An 18861-nucleotide genomic window follows, 5' to 3' on the forward strand; every position below is an offset into this window, starting at 1 on the left:
TGGTTGTGTTACCTCTATCAGAAACCCGTAGATTGAATAACAACTGTATTTTACATCAAATAAAAAATAAAAGTGTAGATTATTGGATGAGCCACTGAGAGCTCAACACACCAGTAAATATGATACAATTTTACCAGTTGTGTTTTTCCAAAAGAAAAAAAAGATTGACTTTGACAGTACTGTATGTCCCCCTTGTTCTTGGTCTGTTGAGTTTGGACATGTACTAAATGCATCTACCACCCACTCCACTCAACCACCCCACCACTACATGAATCATGCTTCATTTATAGTAGCAATTTTCAGGTTTTTTTTTTTGTTTTACCAAGTCTAGTGCTTTCACACACATGTTAAGACAAATACACACGTGTACACACAAGTCACAACAGATGAGACGGTAGTAGCAAATATTCTTTGAAAGGAATGCTTCATGCAAAAAGGTGTCTGAGTATCTTGTCCATTGATATGATCGTGCTATATCTGTGTAAGCTTCCTCTTCTTCTCCCCCCTGTCTCTTCATCGCTCCTCTCCAACCTTTCCAAGCACAGTATACGTTGTTATTTTCTTCAAGCCACAACACTGTCCAAAAACTCTAGTTGCATTTTAAACCTGTGTATTTCTTGGAAGAAGCTTTGTCCAGCTAATGTAACCCCCCCTCTTCACTCTCTTGAAAACTCTTTAGGCTTTTCCAGCTGAGCGATTCAGGCTGAGGCGGGCGCAACCGCACTAGAGGGGAAGTCAAGTCGTGCTGGACTGGCGCGATATCCTCGCACGGTTTACAACTAAAGGAAGACCTGACCCGCAATTAATCATGCCTCTAAATGATGGAATATGCTGACTGTAAAAGTTGACCTGGGATTTCTAGTTGTCGGGTGTTTGCGAGGCATGGCTTTCCTTTTAACTTGCTTATTTCTGTTTTGGTGAGTATGGCAACTCTCTCCTCTGCATGTTCTCGGACTTTTACGCACGGCAGAAACAGACTTTGCACAAATGTGCGCCTGAGAAACCCTGTATTTTCAAATGTTTTCATACCTCGTTAAAAAAATGCTGTCATCATTGTCTGTGTATTTAGTTACAGTGCGAGCAGTGTTTGGGGAAATGAGCACACCGAGACCTATTTGGATAACATCACGCGTATATTGGATAGATTACTGGATGGCTATGACAACAGGCTGCGACCTGGATTTGGAGGTATGACCGAGTATCATCGTAAATTAATTAACATAGGCTCTTAATTTCTTGCTTTCTTTATTTCTTCACTCAGGAGATAAAGTTTTACTCCTGTGGATGTGTGCCTCGTTTGCATTTAGCCTCCGCGTTGTATTAACTAATAACTATTACAGTTCCTTTCCCCTTTACATCATTACTAAATCACCAGCTAACTACTGTGAGCCTGACAATTTCATATAGTTTATTTAATTAATTAAATTTCTCAATCTTAGTCTGTGGATGGGTTATAGATTACATAAAGCTTTAATGTTTAACCCCTTTAAATTTGGATGAACATGAAATTGTTTCACCCAAAGTTTTTGTTAAAACAGTCACTTCCTTCTGCTGTAGGTCCTGTTACAGAGGTCAAAACTGACATCTTTGTCACCAGCTTTGGACCTGTTTCAGATGTTGAGATGGTATGTACACCTTGCAGACTGCTGAAGCACTCATTCAGGATAAACAGGCAAATTCACTGGCTGTCCTTCACGTGCAAGTGTTTAATTACTGGCTAAAATATGTTGCATAAAAATAAAATGTACAGTTTGCACTGTAACTCTAAGCATATAGTCTTAACTCGTGGTTTGCTCAGCCTTCATTATTCCAGCATTTGGGAAGGATGTCATTAGTACAGCTTAGGATTTTAATCTGGTTGACAATCCTCCCACCAGTGAGGCAGAGAGAGATGTGGCTGATGTTGGGACGGGATAGGCTGGCTACTCCTGCCATGGGATAGGCTGAATGATGGATGTCTTTTGTGCTTTACGCTGTGTAGGCTTTAGGCATTAGTTACTGTGTGACAACCTCTAAAACCACTGATATGCTGGTGGCAGTTGTGTTGAGAAGTCTGTAAACAGCTTTTTAGGGGAGCTGGGTAATCCATTTGCTTAAAGATCAAGATGGAATCATTGAAGAAATGATTTTGACTGTACGGATAAAATCAACTGCATACATTGTTCTGTTAGCTCCGATAATCACTCAGTCAAGATTTGAACTTAGTATAAGCTTAATTTACGATAGGAAGTAGAGCAAAAGATAGTGGAAAGTTCTAAAACAAGAAAAGATGTATTATTCCTTTGTTTTTGTTTTTTTAGAGGCAATCCATCTTTTAGATTTTGCCAGTAAGGTAAGGAATTGAAGAATAGTCATAAAAAGAAAAGAAATAAAAAAGAGCCAACAAAAAAATGGCAGAACAAGAAAACAACTCATCACATTGGCAATTCTCTGTCAAGCTGGTTCCTCTGAAATCATGGCTCATAAAACCATCTGCCATTCTCTCCAGGGGTAGTAGATAATAATGGCACAAGATAGTAGATGCAGGAGTAGCAGCAGCACCAGTAGTAGGACCAATGGTAAATGTAGTAAATAAACTGTTAACCCTTTTCCAGGAATACACCATGGATGTGTTCTTTCGCCAAACGTGGATTGACGAACGGTTAAAATTTGAGGGTCCAATCGAGATCCTGCGGCTCAACAACCTAATGGTCAGCAAGATCTGGACACCCGACACCTTTTTCCGGAATGGCAAGAGGTCGATCTCTCACAACATGACCACCCCCAACAAGCTGTTCCGCATCATGCAGAACGGAACTATCCTCTACACCATGAGGTAACAAGGCTGGACAGTGACATCCAAACCCAGCCAAGACCGGAATAGAGCACAAACCTGGAAAGCATATTAAAAAAAAAAAAAATAGGCATCCAAGAATATGCACAGACATTAAAAGAAATGTGCCATCTGATGCTGAAAACAGCCCTTGAAAGCAATTCAAACAAATATGACTCCAACTTTCTTCCAAAAGCAGATAGATAGTATGAAAAAAAAACACTCAGAGTCAGTGATGGCACAAAAACAGATTTTTAAAAATAATTAGTTTATCTGAATAGATCAACTTTGTTTTTAAAGATTAAGATTAAATTCAAAAGCTTAACATAACCCATTCAGTAAATTGGGATATATTAAGCAACAATGGATTCATGTTCATAGATCTCTCAGATGACCTGGCTGGTTATAGATCATGAGTGAGAGTTCAAATGAAATATTATTTGATGAAAATTAAGCAAGAACTCTGTGTCAATTTTTTTATTTATTTTTTGTTGTTTTTTAGTTAACTGACATAAAAAGTTGGGTTAGTAGAAGAATGTAGTTCACTATGGCATTATTCAAAGACTATTGTTTTGTAACTTAAACTTTATTGAGACACATAGTAACAATATGTTTATGTGAATATTAAATTCAGTCCCCCTCCATTTATAGGTAAAACATTGTCTTCAAAGATCTGACCTACTTAGCAGCAATGCATGCTTGTCTTCATTTTTATCTGCTACAAAGATTACTACAAAGCAAGTCTTAGATTTCAATGAATGCCTCTCCTGTGTCTTTTTTTGAAATGTCTATACTAAATCTTTCTGGAGCTTCAGATTTATTAAGAGATTGTGGTCAGATATATCTAATCAGCTTGTGTGCAAGAGTTCTAAGGAGACTAGTGTTTGCTTGCTGTTTGAGACCATTGTCCTGTTTTTAGGAAATGGTTGCTGTACTTCTTGGTTATGTTTCAAAATAGAAAAAGGTTTTGGAAGCCTGACCTCACCCAAAGAACATCAATTGTACTTTTTGTTAAATCACAGATATTAATGCCTCATTATGTCCCAGCACACACAGCAGCAACATACAGACTTGCTTGCCTCATCAAACAGAAAAAAAAGCAGAGCTTGGTGGTAGAAAGAAATAAATCTTCTATTTATGGGGTAACCTAATATTGAGTTTTGTGTTTATATTATATATATATTTTCAATTCCACTCATCTTTCTTCTAGGTTGAAAGCAACAAAACTGGTCTGAATTTGGCACCTAAACACCCTAACAGTAGAAAAAGATCATGGTTTGTCACAAAATACAGTGTCAGCTTGGAAAGAGGTGGAAAAGACGATGGTCTTTTTGGATTTAGAAACACTGAAATAATGATTCAACGTGTCTAGAAATGCAAACTCGAAATGTTAAGTCTGAAGATTGAAGGTTCATTTTTATGAATTTCCTCTATCATGCTGTGCGATGTTAAGAGGTTGTGATCATTTCCTTCATCTCTGTCAGATCAGGATGTCTCAAAAACAAATTCTCTCTCAGTGTGTCAGCCAGTGCGCAACATGGCCCCTCACTGAAAAGATTCTGTTTAAAACAGCAGCCATTACTTAGCTTGTATGAGTGTATCAAATATAAATCAAACACTCATTTCAACTCTTTTCCATTCTGACAGATTAACTATAAATGCAGAGTGCCCCATGCGCCTGATGAACTTCCCAATGGATGGTCATGCCTGCCCACTCAAGTTTGGGAGTTGTGAGTGTGTTTTTTGTTAAGCCTCACTGGTTTGACAGATGGTGTCACTCTTCAAAGATCACCCTGTCACAGAGTATCTGACCATCTGACAAGATATTTTCAAAGATTTGACTTTGAAATGTAACATAGTATACATTTGGGAACTGAAAATAAATATGTTCCTCATTCACTATGTTGAGTTATTTATTTGTGTAGTTATTCAATTATGTGGTTTCATAATTTAGAAAAAAAAGCTGTTGGCCATTATAGAAATGTTAAGTCCCAGATACCAGGAGACTGTATTTTTTTTGTTATTTAAACAAACTAAAATTGAGCAAAGGTCCTCTTCCATTCTATTTAGATGCTTACCCCATGAGCGAGATTGTGTACACATGGAAGAAGGGACCTCTGTCTTCTGTTGAAGTGCCAGAGGAATCATCTAGTCTGTTGCAGTATGACCTCATTGGTCAGACAGTTTCAAGTGAGAGGCTGAAGTCCAACACAGGTGAGCAGAATGTTTTTGAATATACTCCAAGGTGTGTTGTGTATTGAGATGAAATCACTTTCAAGTCACTGTTTCACAACTCTGAGTTGAGATACATTTTACTCATAGTTTCCTCAAAAGATAAATTGTGTTCAGGTAAAAGTTCAGAATATCATTGGGATTAAAAGAAACACATTTTAAATATAACAAAATTGTTAACATCACCAATATCATTTTGAAAAAACTGAGTATTTTACATTTTGTAAAGATGAATTGGGATTTTTTTTTTTTTCAGCATTTATGTATCACTGGCTGTAACAACTGTCTTTGATGTTTAATTTTGTAGGTGAATATGTCATCATGACTGTCCACTTTCACCTCCAAAGGAAAATGGGTTTCTTCTTGATTCAGACTTACATTCCTTGTATAATGACTGTTATCTTGGCTCAAGTCTCTTTCTGGATTAATAAGGAATCAGTTCCAGCTCGGACTGTGTTTGGTAAGTTCTCCTTTAATTCACTTTACTCATGCACTTCTCTGTATAACTTCCAATTTGACTTTCAAGCTTAATTTCCAAGTAAAGTAGGGAACAGGGATTTAATACATTAATTTCCTCTTGGAATGGAATCTTTGGAAAATTCAAGACCAATCTTGTTTCATCTGCCAAAAATTACAGCCATATGGTCTTGCAGAGAACCGACTCTCTTTTCTAATGAAAATTGCTCCCTCCATTGTAGTTTTGCATGACTGCAAGTTATTTAAATAGAAATATGTTACGAGGCAAATGGATATCATGTCAATTTGCTGATGAGAAGCTCTGAAATGAGAGTTTTAAAAGCTGTGCATTTGGATAATTTATTATGGGGTTCCTTCTTACATTTCGATTAATCATAAAAAAAAAAAATTAACTCAGTGATCTTAATCAGTTCACACTCATTAGAAATGCAAACAAATCTATGGCTGTAATTATATTTTAGCCTTTAAAAACAGCCTCTGCGCATTTAGGTTTGAAGTACTTTTGGTTGAAATACTCGTTTATTGAAGCTACTGGATTTAACTCTTGTTCTGTGCATACATAGAAAGCTGATAACTGTTGAACAACAATTACTGTTACGGCCAATTTTCCAACACATAAAGAATAAAGATGTTAGAGATGATGTTTTGTACATCCACAAGACTTTACACGGACTGATAGAGCAATGAAAATCAGAAAACCACAGCATGCTGGTTATAACATTAGCATTATGACCAAGCCTGATACATTTAATTTGTTTTCATCTAAGAAACATCCTGTGTAAACATGGCATACTAAAATGACTATCTTCAAAAGGAATCTTTGTGTTTTTCTCTGTATATCTGTTGTGAAATGGCTCCATAGTGATGAAACCAAATCCCGTAGACTTTTCTGTTGATGCAACATAAAACCGTAAATTGAACTTAACTGTACAAACCCTAAGCAAGCATACATATCCATATCTTTTGCATTCCGATTGATTTAAACTGCACATGCAACCTTCTACAAGAGAACAAAGACAGACAGTCATCAGAGTCTGTTTTAACCTCTCGTCATTTTCTTTATTCCTTCTCCACTGTGGTGTCGCTGAATTAATTGGGAATAAATGTCCTTTCTGAAATTGGTCATGCTAGGGCAGAGACGGGTAGGATGTTTACTTGGCCCTCTTCCGAGCACTCAAAGGTTCCGCTTGCTCACATTACATTACGCTACAGTTGCCACCAAGCTCCAGCCTCAGGACCAAAGAGGGTGAGAGACACAGAACAAAGACAGAGGAAGGATGAGGACAAAAAGAGACAAAGCAAAAATGGGAAAATGTGTGAAAGTACACAGACATTGTTGTCGTTTCTAAATGTATTTCCTCTCTGTTAAAACTCAACGAGCTGCAGCTGAGTGGAGGGACACTGGTTGTTCTTGTAGCTTATGGTTCTAGGGTCTATTATCTTTTGAAGCGAGCCACCGGTACAACATGCTTGCACTCTTGTTCAGAGAATGGATCCCAGTCATTAGCGTTTGCATAGAAGCCCCATGCAGTATGCACATCTGTGGCAACTCATCATCCTCACTCATTCTGCTGTTTTCATTTCACTCAGCATTGGGTGTATCATAAAGTGGGTGTTCTCATGATTGATTAGCAGTAAAACAGTTTTTTTTTTAGGAGGGGTTATATACAAAATGAAATATTTTACATATTTATTTTTAAATAAAGGGACAAGCGTGGAATTAAAGTGAAAAGGTCACTGCTTGTGAGCTCCTAAAGTTCTTTGAAAGTACTGTGTAAAATTCCATAAGAGAGGAGAAGAGAAGAGAAGAGAAGAGAAGAGAAGAGAAGAGAAGAGAAGAGAAGAGAAGAGAAGAGAAGAGACATTAAGTCATAGTATGTTGTGTTCTGGCTTGTCAACAACCTCTTCAAGACCTGAGAGTCCCTTGAGCACAGGTCTTGCTGACTTAATTGAGTGTGGCCTCATTTTTACCTTACTTTTTCCCTGTAAAAGCACATGAATGCCCCAAGCATTTAATTTATATCCTGTCTTTATACTTCATCCCCCTCCCTCCTACGCTCTCCTTTTCTCATTCTCTTGATGCTCCCTTCTACCCTGACAAGCTTTCTTTCCATGTCCCTCCTCCTTTTTGCAATCATTTAACTTGTGCTTGTGATTGAGACGGTTGGCGTTGGTTGATTGTTGGAGGAGGCTGTATTTGGGAGTTGTTAGCTTTTACTACTCAAGTGTTGTGAACATGCTTTTGAGAAAACATTTGTTGGATAAACCAATTCCATAAGTTTCCAATCTGCTAATGAAATGTGAACAACTACAGCGAGAATTTGGTAAAAGAATGGACAGCAGCATTTAATGGCTTTTGGTCTCTGCATGTTTGAGCTGAATGAAAGTGAATTAGACATGTGTTCTGTTACTGGGTCCCTTAAGTAGTTGTTCCTTGTCACTATCTTTAAGTGATTTAATACAGGAAGACTTGAATCTGAGCAAATCTGACCACCCTTATTGACATTATTCACATGCAAACTAACAGTTCATTTTTATTATTTATCTTGTGCATTAGACTGAAATCAGTGTCATTTTCTTTTTTGTAAATCTAACAATGTTTTCTGCACTACAGTATGTAACAATGTGTAAAATCGAGACAAACTTTTGACAAACCTTTAAAAATAGTGGTTCAGATTTAATTTAAGATGAGACAGAGGTCAGAAGCAAAGCACTGCTTGTCACTCTCCACTCTGTCGGATTACATTCCTTTTTTTTTTAAAGTTTATCCTTGTATCTTCTCACCCTTAGCTCATGATATGGCTAATTAACAGGGACAGGTGCCTATAGAAAGATACGTTTTCTCTTAATGTGCTGAGTTAAAAAGCCTCATAGCTCAACGTTATGGCCATGATACAGAGGGGATGCCATGCATCAAAAGTCTTCCTTGGAAGATTTCATTTAATTTGCACTGAACTGTATTTACATTTTTTAATTCTTTGTTTAGTAAAATTACATTTTAAAATCGCATGCTTTTAGGGGCCTTTTTGTAATTGTACACATACAGCGACTTGTGTTGTTTTCTATGTTATATATTTTTTAGAAAAACATTGATTGATATTAAATATTACTATTCATTGATCATTTCATCAGTTTAGTAGTGATCACAAAATGCACACATTTTTAAAAATTTAGTTTGGGTCGCTAATTTTACTGTATAAAACATACATTTACAATCACCAAACACTCTTCAGCCATTTTCTGCTTGTGCTACAGTGTTTTAGTGAAAGAGTAAACGTGAAGACTTATATTTACAGGATGTGAAATGAACAGGAATTTTTACCAGTGCATGATATGATGAGAGCATGTAATGTGTAAAAACGATGTGCCATGAAGACAGAAAAAAAGTTAACATATGCATTTGTTAACAAGTACTGCTTATTTCAGATAGGTATATCAGACCTGCCTGCTTGGTTTCCAAGGTGACAAGTCCCACCTGAGCTGGTGGTGACAACACCATTGTTACTGAGAAAAGATTCTAGAGTCATCCATTAGGAAGAGGGCAGTAATCAGTTTTTTTCACAGATTTTTCCACATAATGTCTGGTAAATACTCCCTTTAAAATTGCTTGGGATATGACCTCTTCGTCATTCAGTGAATGGGGATCTATAAATATGCCAATATGGGCCCATCCACATCTCGTCCAGCAGCTAACACTGCCCTTCCCTAACTCTGCTAAGCAATGACCAATTCTAATTCATCCATGCATTTCTACATCCACTACGTTATGACTGCATGTTCAATAAAGCCCTGTAAGAAAAAAAAAAGATTGATTCTCCTGAAAGTAGTAAATACTGTATAATACACTCATTTCTGTGCTTTCAGCAATTCGGGTAGTTCTAGCTCCAGGCTAAGTCAGAGCTGCTAGCTAGCCCAGTGCTCACCGCTTGTCAGGATTAGTGGCTTCACGCAGCAGAAGCAAGGCCAAGTGAGAAGCCGCTGCACTTTGTAATCTGTGTGGGCTAACCTCAAACTCACTCACTGTGGAAGCCCTTAAGCCCAGGAGTGTTGGGTTATCCTGGGAGTTAGCCAAGTGAAGTCCTGGCTGAGCAACAAACTGACCAGAAGTTCACTTACCATGGAAGCTGCCAACTTCAGGAGTTATCCCTGTTCCCAGGCCTCTCAGAGCTAGCAGCTTCTGCAGGCAGCGGACTTCTGGTTGGTTTGCACATTTCGCCAAGATTCCACTCCGCTACCTCCCTGGTTTGCCTAGTTCCCCAACCTGTCTCGCCCAGTGGTTCTAAAGCTGGAGGCTTACAAAGTTAGCTCCTGTTTGACAGGAAGAAAGTGAGCAAGCCTCTTACAGTGCTACAGTTCCTTACTCGGCCTTGTTTCTGCTGTGTTCTCCACCATCCAATCATGCATTTTTTTTTCCCTAAACCTAACCATAATGTTACTGAAAATAAAGTAGCTTTAGCTTAACACTGAAGGATAAGAAAATTACATATAAAAATTGGTCAAGGGGAAATTCACAAGAGAATCTGTGTATCCACCATGACAATTAAATATTCTGGGTTTGCTTGATTTTAAGTGTTTAAAAAAATGTGTGATAGTTGTTTGATAGTATAACAAGGTCAAGGTCAAGAGCATTTTCATGTCCACATATAAAGTAAGAATCTTGAGCAGAGAGCAGTTTGCAGAACCTAAACAATAAATCTTGTCCAACATTTCAGAAAATGTTTCTATTAGCACACCACAACAATAAACCAGAACAGTACAATCAAGAATAAAAACAAAATGTATACTAAGATGTGTAGTCGGGATCAATATGTTTCTAACTTTTGCTTCCTGTTTGTTGTCAGGCATCACCACTGTGTTGACCATGACAACACTCAGTATCAGCGCCCGCCACTCCCTCCCAAAAGTTTCCTATGCCACTGCAATGGATTGGTTCATAGCCGTTTGCTTTGCTTTCGTCTTCTCCGCCCTCATTGAGTTTGCGGCTGTCAACTACTTCTCCACCATTCAAGCCAACCGGGAGTTGCGGAAGGCAGCAGCCATGAAGGCGGCAGCTCAAGAGGCAGCAGCTGCAGCTCCAGCTCCAGCCGCAGGGAATGATGGAGAGGTTTCATCAGTAAGTCTGGCTCACTTCTTTACACTTGTGTTTACATGTGTCAACATATGTTGTCGTATCAACATTAACATATGTAAACTCATGCTTGAAATTCACCAGCTGAAGATGGTGGACAAAGCCTCCCGTGGCTAAAATGTATAGTCAATTTAGCCACTTTTTGTTAAATTAGGGTAACACTTTATTAGTTTTTACACCCCTGGCACTATTGTAAATACACAAACTCTTCCACTACACTTATTTCTATCGATTTTAAACCTAACTGCTTGGAACTGTTAAACATGTGGCAGTAACTTAAGTTTGTAAATATAAAAGCCATTTTTAAATACCCAATCACTTGAATGGCTGTACAAATGATGGTGGGATTGCTGGTGTTGTACATATACAGTCTATGTAAGCTGCATAGTTGCTGTCATAGATATTGATCAGAGCTGATGCTGCACCATAGAAAAATACCTTGTCCTAATTAAATGATATTCTTGGATGTCATTAAGAGAACCGAGTTCCTAAACAATGGGAAGTTTATTGCTGTAACAGCACTTGTTCTGTTGGACATTTACACTGTAAAATTGTGGCAATATCAGCTCAGTGTTAACAGTTCTGGCTTTACCACAATGTTACACCACCACCTTAAGAAACACGAGAAACATGCTGGAAGAGGTTGCTTAGTATTAGCAGTAGCTTTAAATGTTAAGAAATTAGCCTATACAAGCAATTGCACCATGAAAAGTCTTGCTGAACTTGTTGCTAAAAGCTCCTGTGTGCAGTCTACAGAATCCATCTGTGAGCTTATGTAAATTCTTACATACAGAAGATGGGCTACATTTTTTAACTGAATGATCAGTACACTGTTTTTTGTTGTACTAGTATAGATTCTAGTCTGAATGCAAAGGCTACAAATAATTTGTCTCTGTCATATCTTCATATGTGTGGTTCTATTTAATGCTTTTATATTTGTGAGTTAATATGCTCAGTATTACCTCTGCTTTTCTTTATCATTAATCCCATCTGTATGGTTTTGTTTCTCTGTCCTATTTACTTATTTGTTTGTTTATTTTTCTATACACTCAATATATGTGTTGGTTTATTTAATTATGTGGCATTAGCTTTTAATCACAGATACATTTTGACATGTTGCTTGTCTTCTGTCTCTTTTACCTTTTTGTAACGGATAACAAACTCAGCAACAAGGACTTTTTTTGTTTATTTTTCATTTTCCTACATTATCAACAAGTGTCATAAAACCTGGAATAGCTTGAATATAACTCTTTTGATTATACAGCAACTACAGTTTAATGATCCCTTTCCACAACTTGTTTATTAATTTCTCATTCTACTCTGTTTAGATTTTGCATTAATTCAGGCTTTTAGAAATTGTGTTTCTATGTAAGCAGTTTAATTTGCTGAGTTCTTTTTTTTTATTTCTTTGCATGGTGCATTGAAGGTACTTTATTTAATGATTTGATGGATGAGATTAGCCTGTGGCTTTTAAAGATAGGCTGGGAGCTGCAGTTGTGGTCAGGGACATGGCCACTGCTCTTTCAGTAGTTTACATCCACTAGGCACTAATGGTCAGGAGAGCATTGTGTAAAAGTGTGTTCTGTTGTGTTATTTGGGTCTACTTTCGTCAGCATTCTGCTAATCTTACAGCAGCATGACGTCAAAGTGAGTCTTTGTGCTAAACTAGCCTGCCTCCAGTTTATATCAGTCATCCCTGACTGAACACTTTGTTTGGAACACTTACCTGCTTCTCTACTTATCTAATCTGCAACATCACATCATATAGACACAATGCAGTGGATAACATAATTCTGATTCAAGTCTGGAGCTATGGTTAATGCTCCCATAAAAAAAATCTCAAAGAGAAAGAATTTGATCACAGTCTGAAAGTCTGACATAGTGGACAGACTTTCAAACACAACGGCAAAGTTGTGTTTGAAACCCTTGATACAGTGTTAGTTTATTAGGATCCCAATTAGCTAGAGCACTGCTGCAGCTTTTTTGGGGGTCAACTCAGAGCTTTAAATTGTGACATTTCCAACTTATATGACATAACATAAACTGGTATGCAATACAGTGCAACAGCTTCAACACAAAAACAACAAGTCTAAAGAAAAACCAAACAAGCCAGATAGCCTCCCATTAATCCAATATTTGTGCCTTATAAAGTTATTGACATTTATAATAGTTGAATATCAGTTGATGTTGGTCAGGCTTTTTGTACCTTTTAATAATTCACATGTATTTCTAGTCAAAGAGAGATATGTTTTATCTTTATTTCAATGTGGGTCACTCTTTTACATTAATTTTAAACAAACTCATTTCATGGTTATCTGGAATAAATCACAAGCCAGTCCTTGTATGTTTTTCATTAAAACACTGCTGGGAAATTAGATTCAATATTTGACCCAATCTGGATGTTATCATGATAATCGTGAGTAATGGAATCAGTATGAGTACATATATATTGATGTTCATATTCACATAACTAGTGATTCTAATTCCAGGATTTTTTTTCAGAACAGTATTTAATCACGTACAGCATGTGAAGTTACAATTTTCCCTCATTCATAAGCTACATAAATAAAGATGGAAATTGTTTTGAAGCATTTTGATTAGGGAAAGGTCTTATTTATGAACCAAGTCAGAGGAAGATTGCCAGCTTGGTTGGAGCAAACAGACTAATAACAGTCACCTCCATAACCATTTCTTACAAAGTTGATGAGCAGAAAAATATCCAAGAAGGCACAAATTAGTAAAGACAGGCTACAACAGCAAAGGACCTTGTCAGGTTTCGCTCCTGAGAGCCAAGAAAAGAAGATAGAGGCGGCTGTGGACACAGGCCCACTAATACTGGACAGCTAAAGACTGTAAAAGTGGAGCTTAGTCTGATGAATCTTAGCTTCTACTGAGGTGTTCTCCAGATGGTAAAGTCAGAATTTGGCATCACCAGAGTAAATCCTTGGATCCAAACCTGCCTCGTGTAAACAGTCCACTGCTGTAACTGGTTAAGTGATGTGACATAAACGTTTTTGTGGCTGACTTTGCACCTTTCAGTAGTTATTAATACTTTCCTCAACATTGTTTACATGTATTCTAATGCAGCCCAGTCTAACAAGAAAACTTGTAATAAGTAAATTTGTCCACATGTCCCAAACATAAAAGTTTCGTAAATTTAAGATGGCGAAATATCGACTGCTTTTTTCTGTTGAGCAGCATTTAGTCATGACATGAGGGTAATCACTACATATGATTCATAAAAAGTGTACACTGTCGGCATGTATATATTATTTTCAACTGTCAAACCATGTATTTCCTTTTTTTTTTGTTTTTAACATTTAGATCCAAGCATTCATAATAATTATATCCCTTACCGTGAAGTTTTAACTCTAAATCTTAGCCATCTGCAGCTAATAGCACAAGTAGAGAAGTAAAGAATAGCAAGTGGGAGAGAAGTTCAAAAGTACCATTACTGTGGAAAATGTTGCACAGGAAGGACATTCTTAAACTAGAGATCTGTTGCAGGACGTTCTTTGGATTTGCACTCTCCCTCTTCTTGATAATCATTTGTGGCCAAATACAGACATGAGTAAGACATGGAAGGTGGACATCATCATATCGGAGTATATACATGTATGAAGGCACATGTACATACTGATACTAGAAAACCTAAGCTGCATCTGTTTAAGGTACTAAAGCAAGGAAAACATAGCTATTGTACAATTATTGTGTAACTGAAATTTAGAGTTGTGGTCTTACGACCACTTTTGGTTTCATAATACAGAAAATCACAAAGGAAAAGTCATTTCAAACTGGACTGTTGCAGAATGCCAGATGCACAGTATACATTTGCAGAAGAAACCGCAGAAACTAAGCAATGCAATCAAAGGACCAGTATCGTTAAGTTTTGCTGAAACCTATTTTGGAATCCGTGTTATAAAATTGAGGTTGCTTCAAAGGGAAGCCCTTCCTAGTATAAAAATGGTATTCCTGTGCCTGGTAATTGTATTTATTTTTACTTTCTGAATTGTTCTCAAAATCTCTCGACAGTATCTATACTCTGTCATTTGCAGTCACTTGTGCTGCATACACTATGAAAACAAACATGTACTCTCTTTAAATGGCCGAGGCGGATGGCCACCCTTCCTGAGTCTGGTTCTGTCAGAGGTTTCTTCCTGTTAAAAGGGAGTCGTTCCGTTCCACAGTCGCCTCAGGCACGCTCAGGACGGGAGATTGGACTGAAGACAAGTTTCGGTGCAATCTGTTGGTTTCCTTAGCTAGGAAATTGTTTTTGAATTGGCTTTATATGAATGAATTGGATTATTATATAAATAATTATGATTACAATGAATTGAATTCCAATTGGCTTGAATTGGACTTTATTATTTAAGTGCCTTGAGATGATATTTGTTGTATTGATTTGTTGTATTTGGCGCTATATAAATAAGAATTAATTGAATTGAATTTAAAAAAAAAATATTTTGATGTTTACAACACAGCCATACCACCACCCCTCCTTCTTTTCTGATGGTCAAGCACACACATATGTCATCCCCATTTTTCTGGTTCTTCTCTACCCCCTGCTGTGCACTTAATGTGAAACTGTTTATTATTCACACGTACACAGACACATATCCCCATGACCATTCCTCTTTCGTCCACAGAAACACACTGAAAAACGACACAATCTCCACTTTATACACTGTTGTGCTCTCACACCCCCACATAATCTGCAACAGTCACTCATACACACATATATAAACAATTTACATGCACATGATTTGCACCAAATAATTCACCCAACATTCAGTTAACCCATTACTCTAAACAATGTTTTATCCATCCATCCATCCATCCATCCATCCATCCATCCATCCATCCATCCATCCATCTCCAGTATATCCATCCATTCCTCGCTCCCACTCCTCCATTCGTTCCTGTAACTGTGTGATAACCACAGAGAGTGACAAGAGGGGACAGCCAGTGGCTCTGTGAACGATGTTGCTGCAGATTATGTAAGAGCTGTAGATTAAGGGAATATCCAGCAGATCACTGCAGGCTCACAAGAAGGAGGGCAGGCACCACAATGAAGCGGAGTGGGTAGCGGCTTTACAAGCAAGCCCTGTCCATTTCTATGGAGCAAGATGGAGAGACGGATGTTAGAGGCCTAAGTGTTTGGGTGTGTGTACTCATTTAACAGAGAGTAACACAGAGAAACGGGGAGTGGGAGGGATGCATCATGGAAAATGACTGCTTTCACCAAATATGTAGGAGGGAGGTCTCTTTATTACACAATGAAAAAGGAAAAAAAAAAGTTTATCACCAGGAGTGGGAACCCCATCACAATTTAAAGGACTCTGACCTGTTAGGTATGTCAAGTAAAGCCACAATAGGAGTGAAAATCTGACAGCTGGAAAATAAACTGTTTATTTAATGAAATAAACACACATGGGCAATGTTGCCCATGTTGAGTGGTGTGGATGAGTAGGTGGTGCAATATAAGGTGCTTGGAATGAACAGACAGTAAACATTTGTATTTAGAAAAAAAGAGGACAAAAAGATTTATTATTTATAAAGATTTATTTATTCAGGCGCAGCCAGAAATGCCTGTGGTGACATAGTGATGACTGCTTGGGTGATGAGACATCCTGATTTAAATCAAAATGTTTTGATTAAGAAATTGTTCTGGTGTTTTAGCATCAAGAAGATCAGACTTAATCTATGTTCAGTGGTTTTCAACCTCAGGTGTGATCATTGACAACAAAAGTATTGTTTTGTGTGGTACATACATTTTTCCATAGTCTTTTTCCTGCATGCAAATATTTAATCATATATTATTTCAATGGGCAAGTAATTTTTAAATATCTTTGAAATATTTCACATCTACATCAACTGGAACACTTTAATTTTTCTTTTTTTACATGTTACTTCAAACTGTAGATCAGTGAAATATGAACATAAAAAGGATCTTAAACACTCCCCGATGTTGTTTTTTGTGTATTTAACATATTCTATTCCTTCAGTGTAGCACATGAACACTCCTTGGTAACTCAAGAAGTCAAGTTTGGTTTTATAGTCCAATATCCCAAATTCAGCCCACCCCCATTAAAAACAAAACAACAAAACCAAAAAGAAATCTAAAGATGATAAAAAAAAATATCTTTATATGGGCGGGTGTGGGGATACTCACAAGACCCCGGCTGAGCTTCTCTGTGTTGGAGTTCTCCCCGGTGAGTTATAATGCCGCCTAGCACAGAAGAGAAGGTACTGAAGGTTTCTCTGGGTGTTGTCCTGGAGGGGGTGTCACCCGAGGATTCCATTTTTCCAGAATTTTCTCACATTGGTTGGGGACATTGAATCTGAATGGACCATGTTCAGGATGCAGGATGCAGATTCCAAGATTTGTGGCCTGAAGGTCGTCGTGCCTGTCTTGGAGGTAACTGGAGGACCCACTGGTGGATGCTAGCGGTAAGGGAAGCCGTCAAGCTAAAGAAGGAGGACTTTTGGGTTTGGTTGTCCCAAGGGTCACCTGAAGCAGCTGACAGGTAGTGGAAGTGACAGGAAGTGGCTAAAAAGGCTGCAGCATCGGTGGTTGCTGAAGCTAAAACTCAGGTGTGGGTGGAATTCATGGAGACTTTAGAGAAGGACTTTCGGTTGGCCTCGAAAGTGTTCTGTCAAAGCATTTGATGACTCAGAAAGGGAAAGCATGGGCCTTCCCAGGTTGTGCTTGACCTGGGTGGAGAACTGCTGACCCGAACTGAGGATATTGTCAGGCGGTGGAAGGAGAACTTTGAGGATCTCCTGAATTCAGGTAGCATTTGAATCAGGTGTGCTGGAGGAGGGAAACATCAAAAACATGCAGGGCAGTGGGTCCCGAGGACCTGAATTGAGAAACACTGACTTAGGGTAAGACTCATCCATCACCTTGGCGGAAGTTGCTGAGGTTGTTAAAAAGCTTCCTGACAGTAAAGCGCTGGGGGTGGACGAGTTTCGCCTTGAGATGTTAAAGGCTCTGGACATGGTGGCTGACATGCCTCTTCAATGTTGCATGGAGGTCTGGGTCAACACCTATGGAGTGGCAGACCAGGGTAGTGGTTCCCATTTTTAGAAAGGGGACCAGAGAGTTCCAAGTATAGTGAGATCACACTACTGCGCCTCCCCGGGAAAGTTTTTTCCGGGTTAATGGAGAGGAGACTCCGACCGCTTGTCAAACCTCGGATGTACGAGTAGCAGTGTGGTTTTTTCCCAGGTCGTGGAACAGTGGAACAGATATTTACCCTTGCAGACTTACTGAGGGGATGGACAAGGCTTATGACTGTGTTCCCAGAGGGTTCTGTGGGGGGTGCTGAGGATACCAAAGCTGCTTTTACGAGCTATCTGGTCCCTGTATGACCAAATGAACAGCTGTGTCTGCATTCTTATTATCCCTTATTCTCATCGGTTGCTATGCGCAGGACTTATTGGCAGCAAGTCTGTGTAGCTCTCAATTTTTTTCGTTGTTTATATGATTATCTGTCATTTTTAATTTTTTGTTTTTATCTAAACATTTTTAGTTATTTTTAGTGATCGGTTTTTTATTTATATTTTTGTTTTATTTTTTATTTCTTGACAATGTTCACTGCTACTAAAGCAGTGTACACAAGAGAAGAACTGTTGGCAGTGTCAAGGATTGGACGCGGAATCAAACATCCATTTCCGACTGAGCTAAAAAAATCTGTACTGTGGATGCACAGCTGGAGCAAAACTAAAGGCAAAGAGGCACAACAGGAGGTGGAGGTAAAAGCCTTTTCTGCCCTCTATGATAATGGGAGACGCTAACTCACTATCAAACAAGTGTGATGAGCTAGAGGCGCTTGTACAGAACCAACGGCTGTATAAGGAGAGCAGTTCTTATACAGGAGGGCAGTTCGATGTAGGCTGTACCTACACCTCTACGGCAGCTTCCACCACCAGGCATCCTGAACCCAGCCACATCTCCACCTCTGCGGCAGCTTCCACCACCAGGCCCCCTGAGCCTAGCTGCACATCCACCTCTGCGGCAGCTTCTACTTCCAGGCATCCTGAGCACAGCTGCATCTCCAAATCTGTGGCAGCTACCACCGCCAGGTCTCCTGAGCCAAGCTACACCTCCACCTCTGTGGCAGCTTCCACCACCAGACATCCCGAGCCCAGCTGTACCTCCACCTCTACGGCAGCTTCCACCACCAGGCCTACTGAACCCAGCCACATC

The 18861-nt window shown here is 38.7% G+C and overlaps 1 protein-coding gene across 1 annotated transcript in view; it reads left to right on the forward strand.

Moving 5' to 3' along the window:
- Positions 1-521: 521 nt before the first annotated feature.
- gabra6b (gamma-aminobutyric acid type A receptor subunit alpha6b) overlaps positions 522-18861 on the forward strand; it is a 31576-nt gene continuing 13236 nt past the window's right edge. Inside the window, exons 1-8 of the mRNA XM_075486699.1 lie at positions 522-917; positions 1070-1188; positions 1558-1625; positions 2595-2815; positions 4460-4542; positions 4883-5026; positions 5352-5504; positions 10363-10634. Coding sequence (XP_075342814.1) covers positions 829-917; positions 1070-1188; positions 1558-1625; positions 2595-2815; positions 4460-4542; positions 4883-5026; positions 5352-5504; positions 10363-10634 — 1149 coding nt within the window. The 5' untranslated portion in view covers positions 522-828. The remainder of the gene's footprint in view (positions 918-1069; positions 1189-1557; positions 1626-2594; positions 2816-4459; positions 4543-4882; positions 5027-5351; positions 5505-10362; positions 10635-18861) is intronic.

This window comes from Odontesthes bonariensis, chromosome 16 (genome assembly GCF_027942865.1).
Source record: "Odontesthes bonariensis isolate fOdoBon6 chromosome 16, fOdoBon6.hap1, whole genome shotgun sequence".
NCBI lineage: Eukaryota > Metazoa > Chordata > Actinopteri > Atheriniformes > Atherinopsidae > Odontesthes > Odontesthes bonariensis.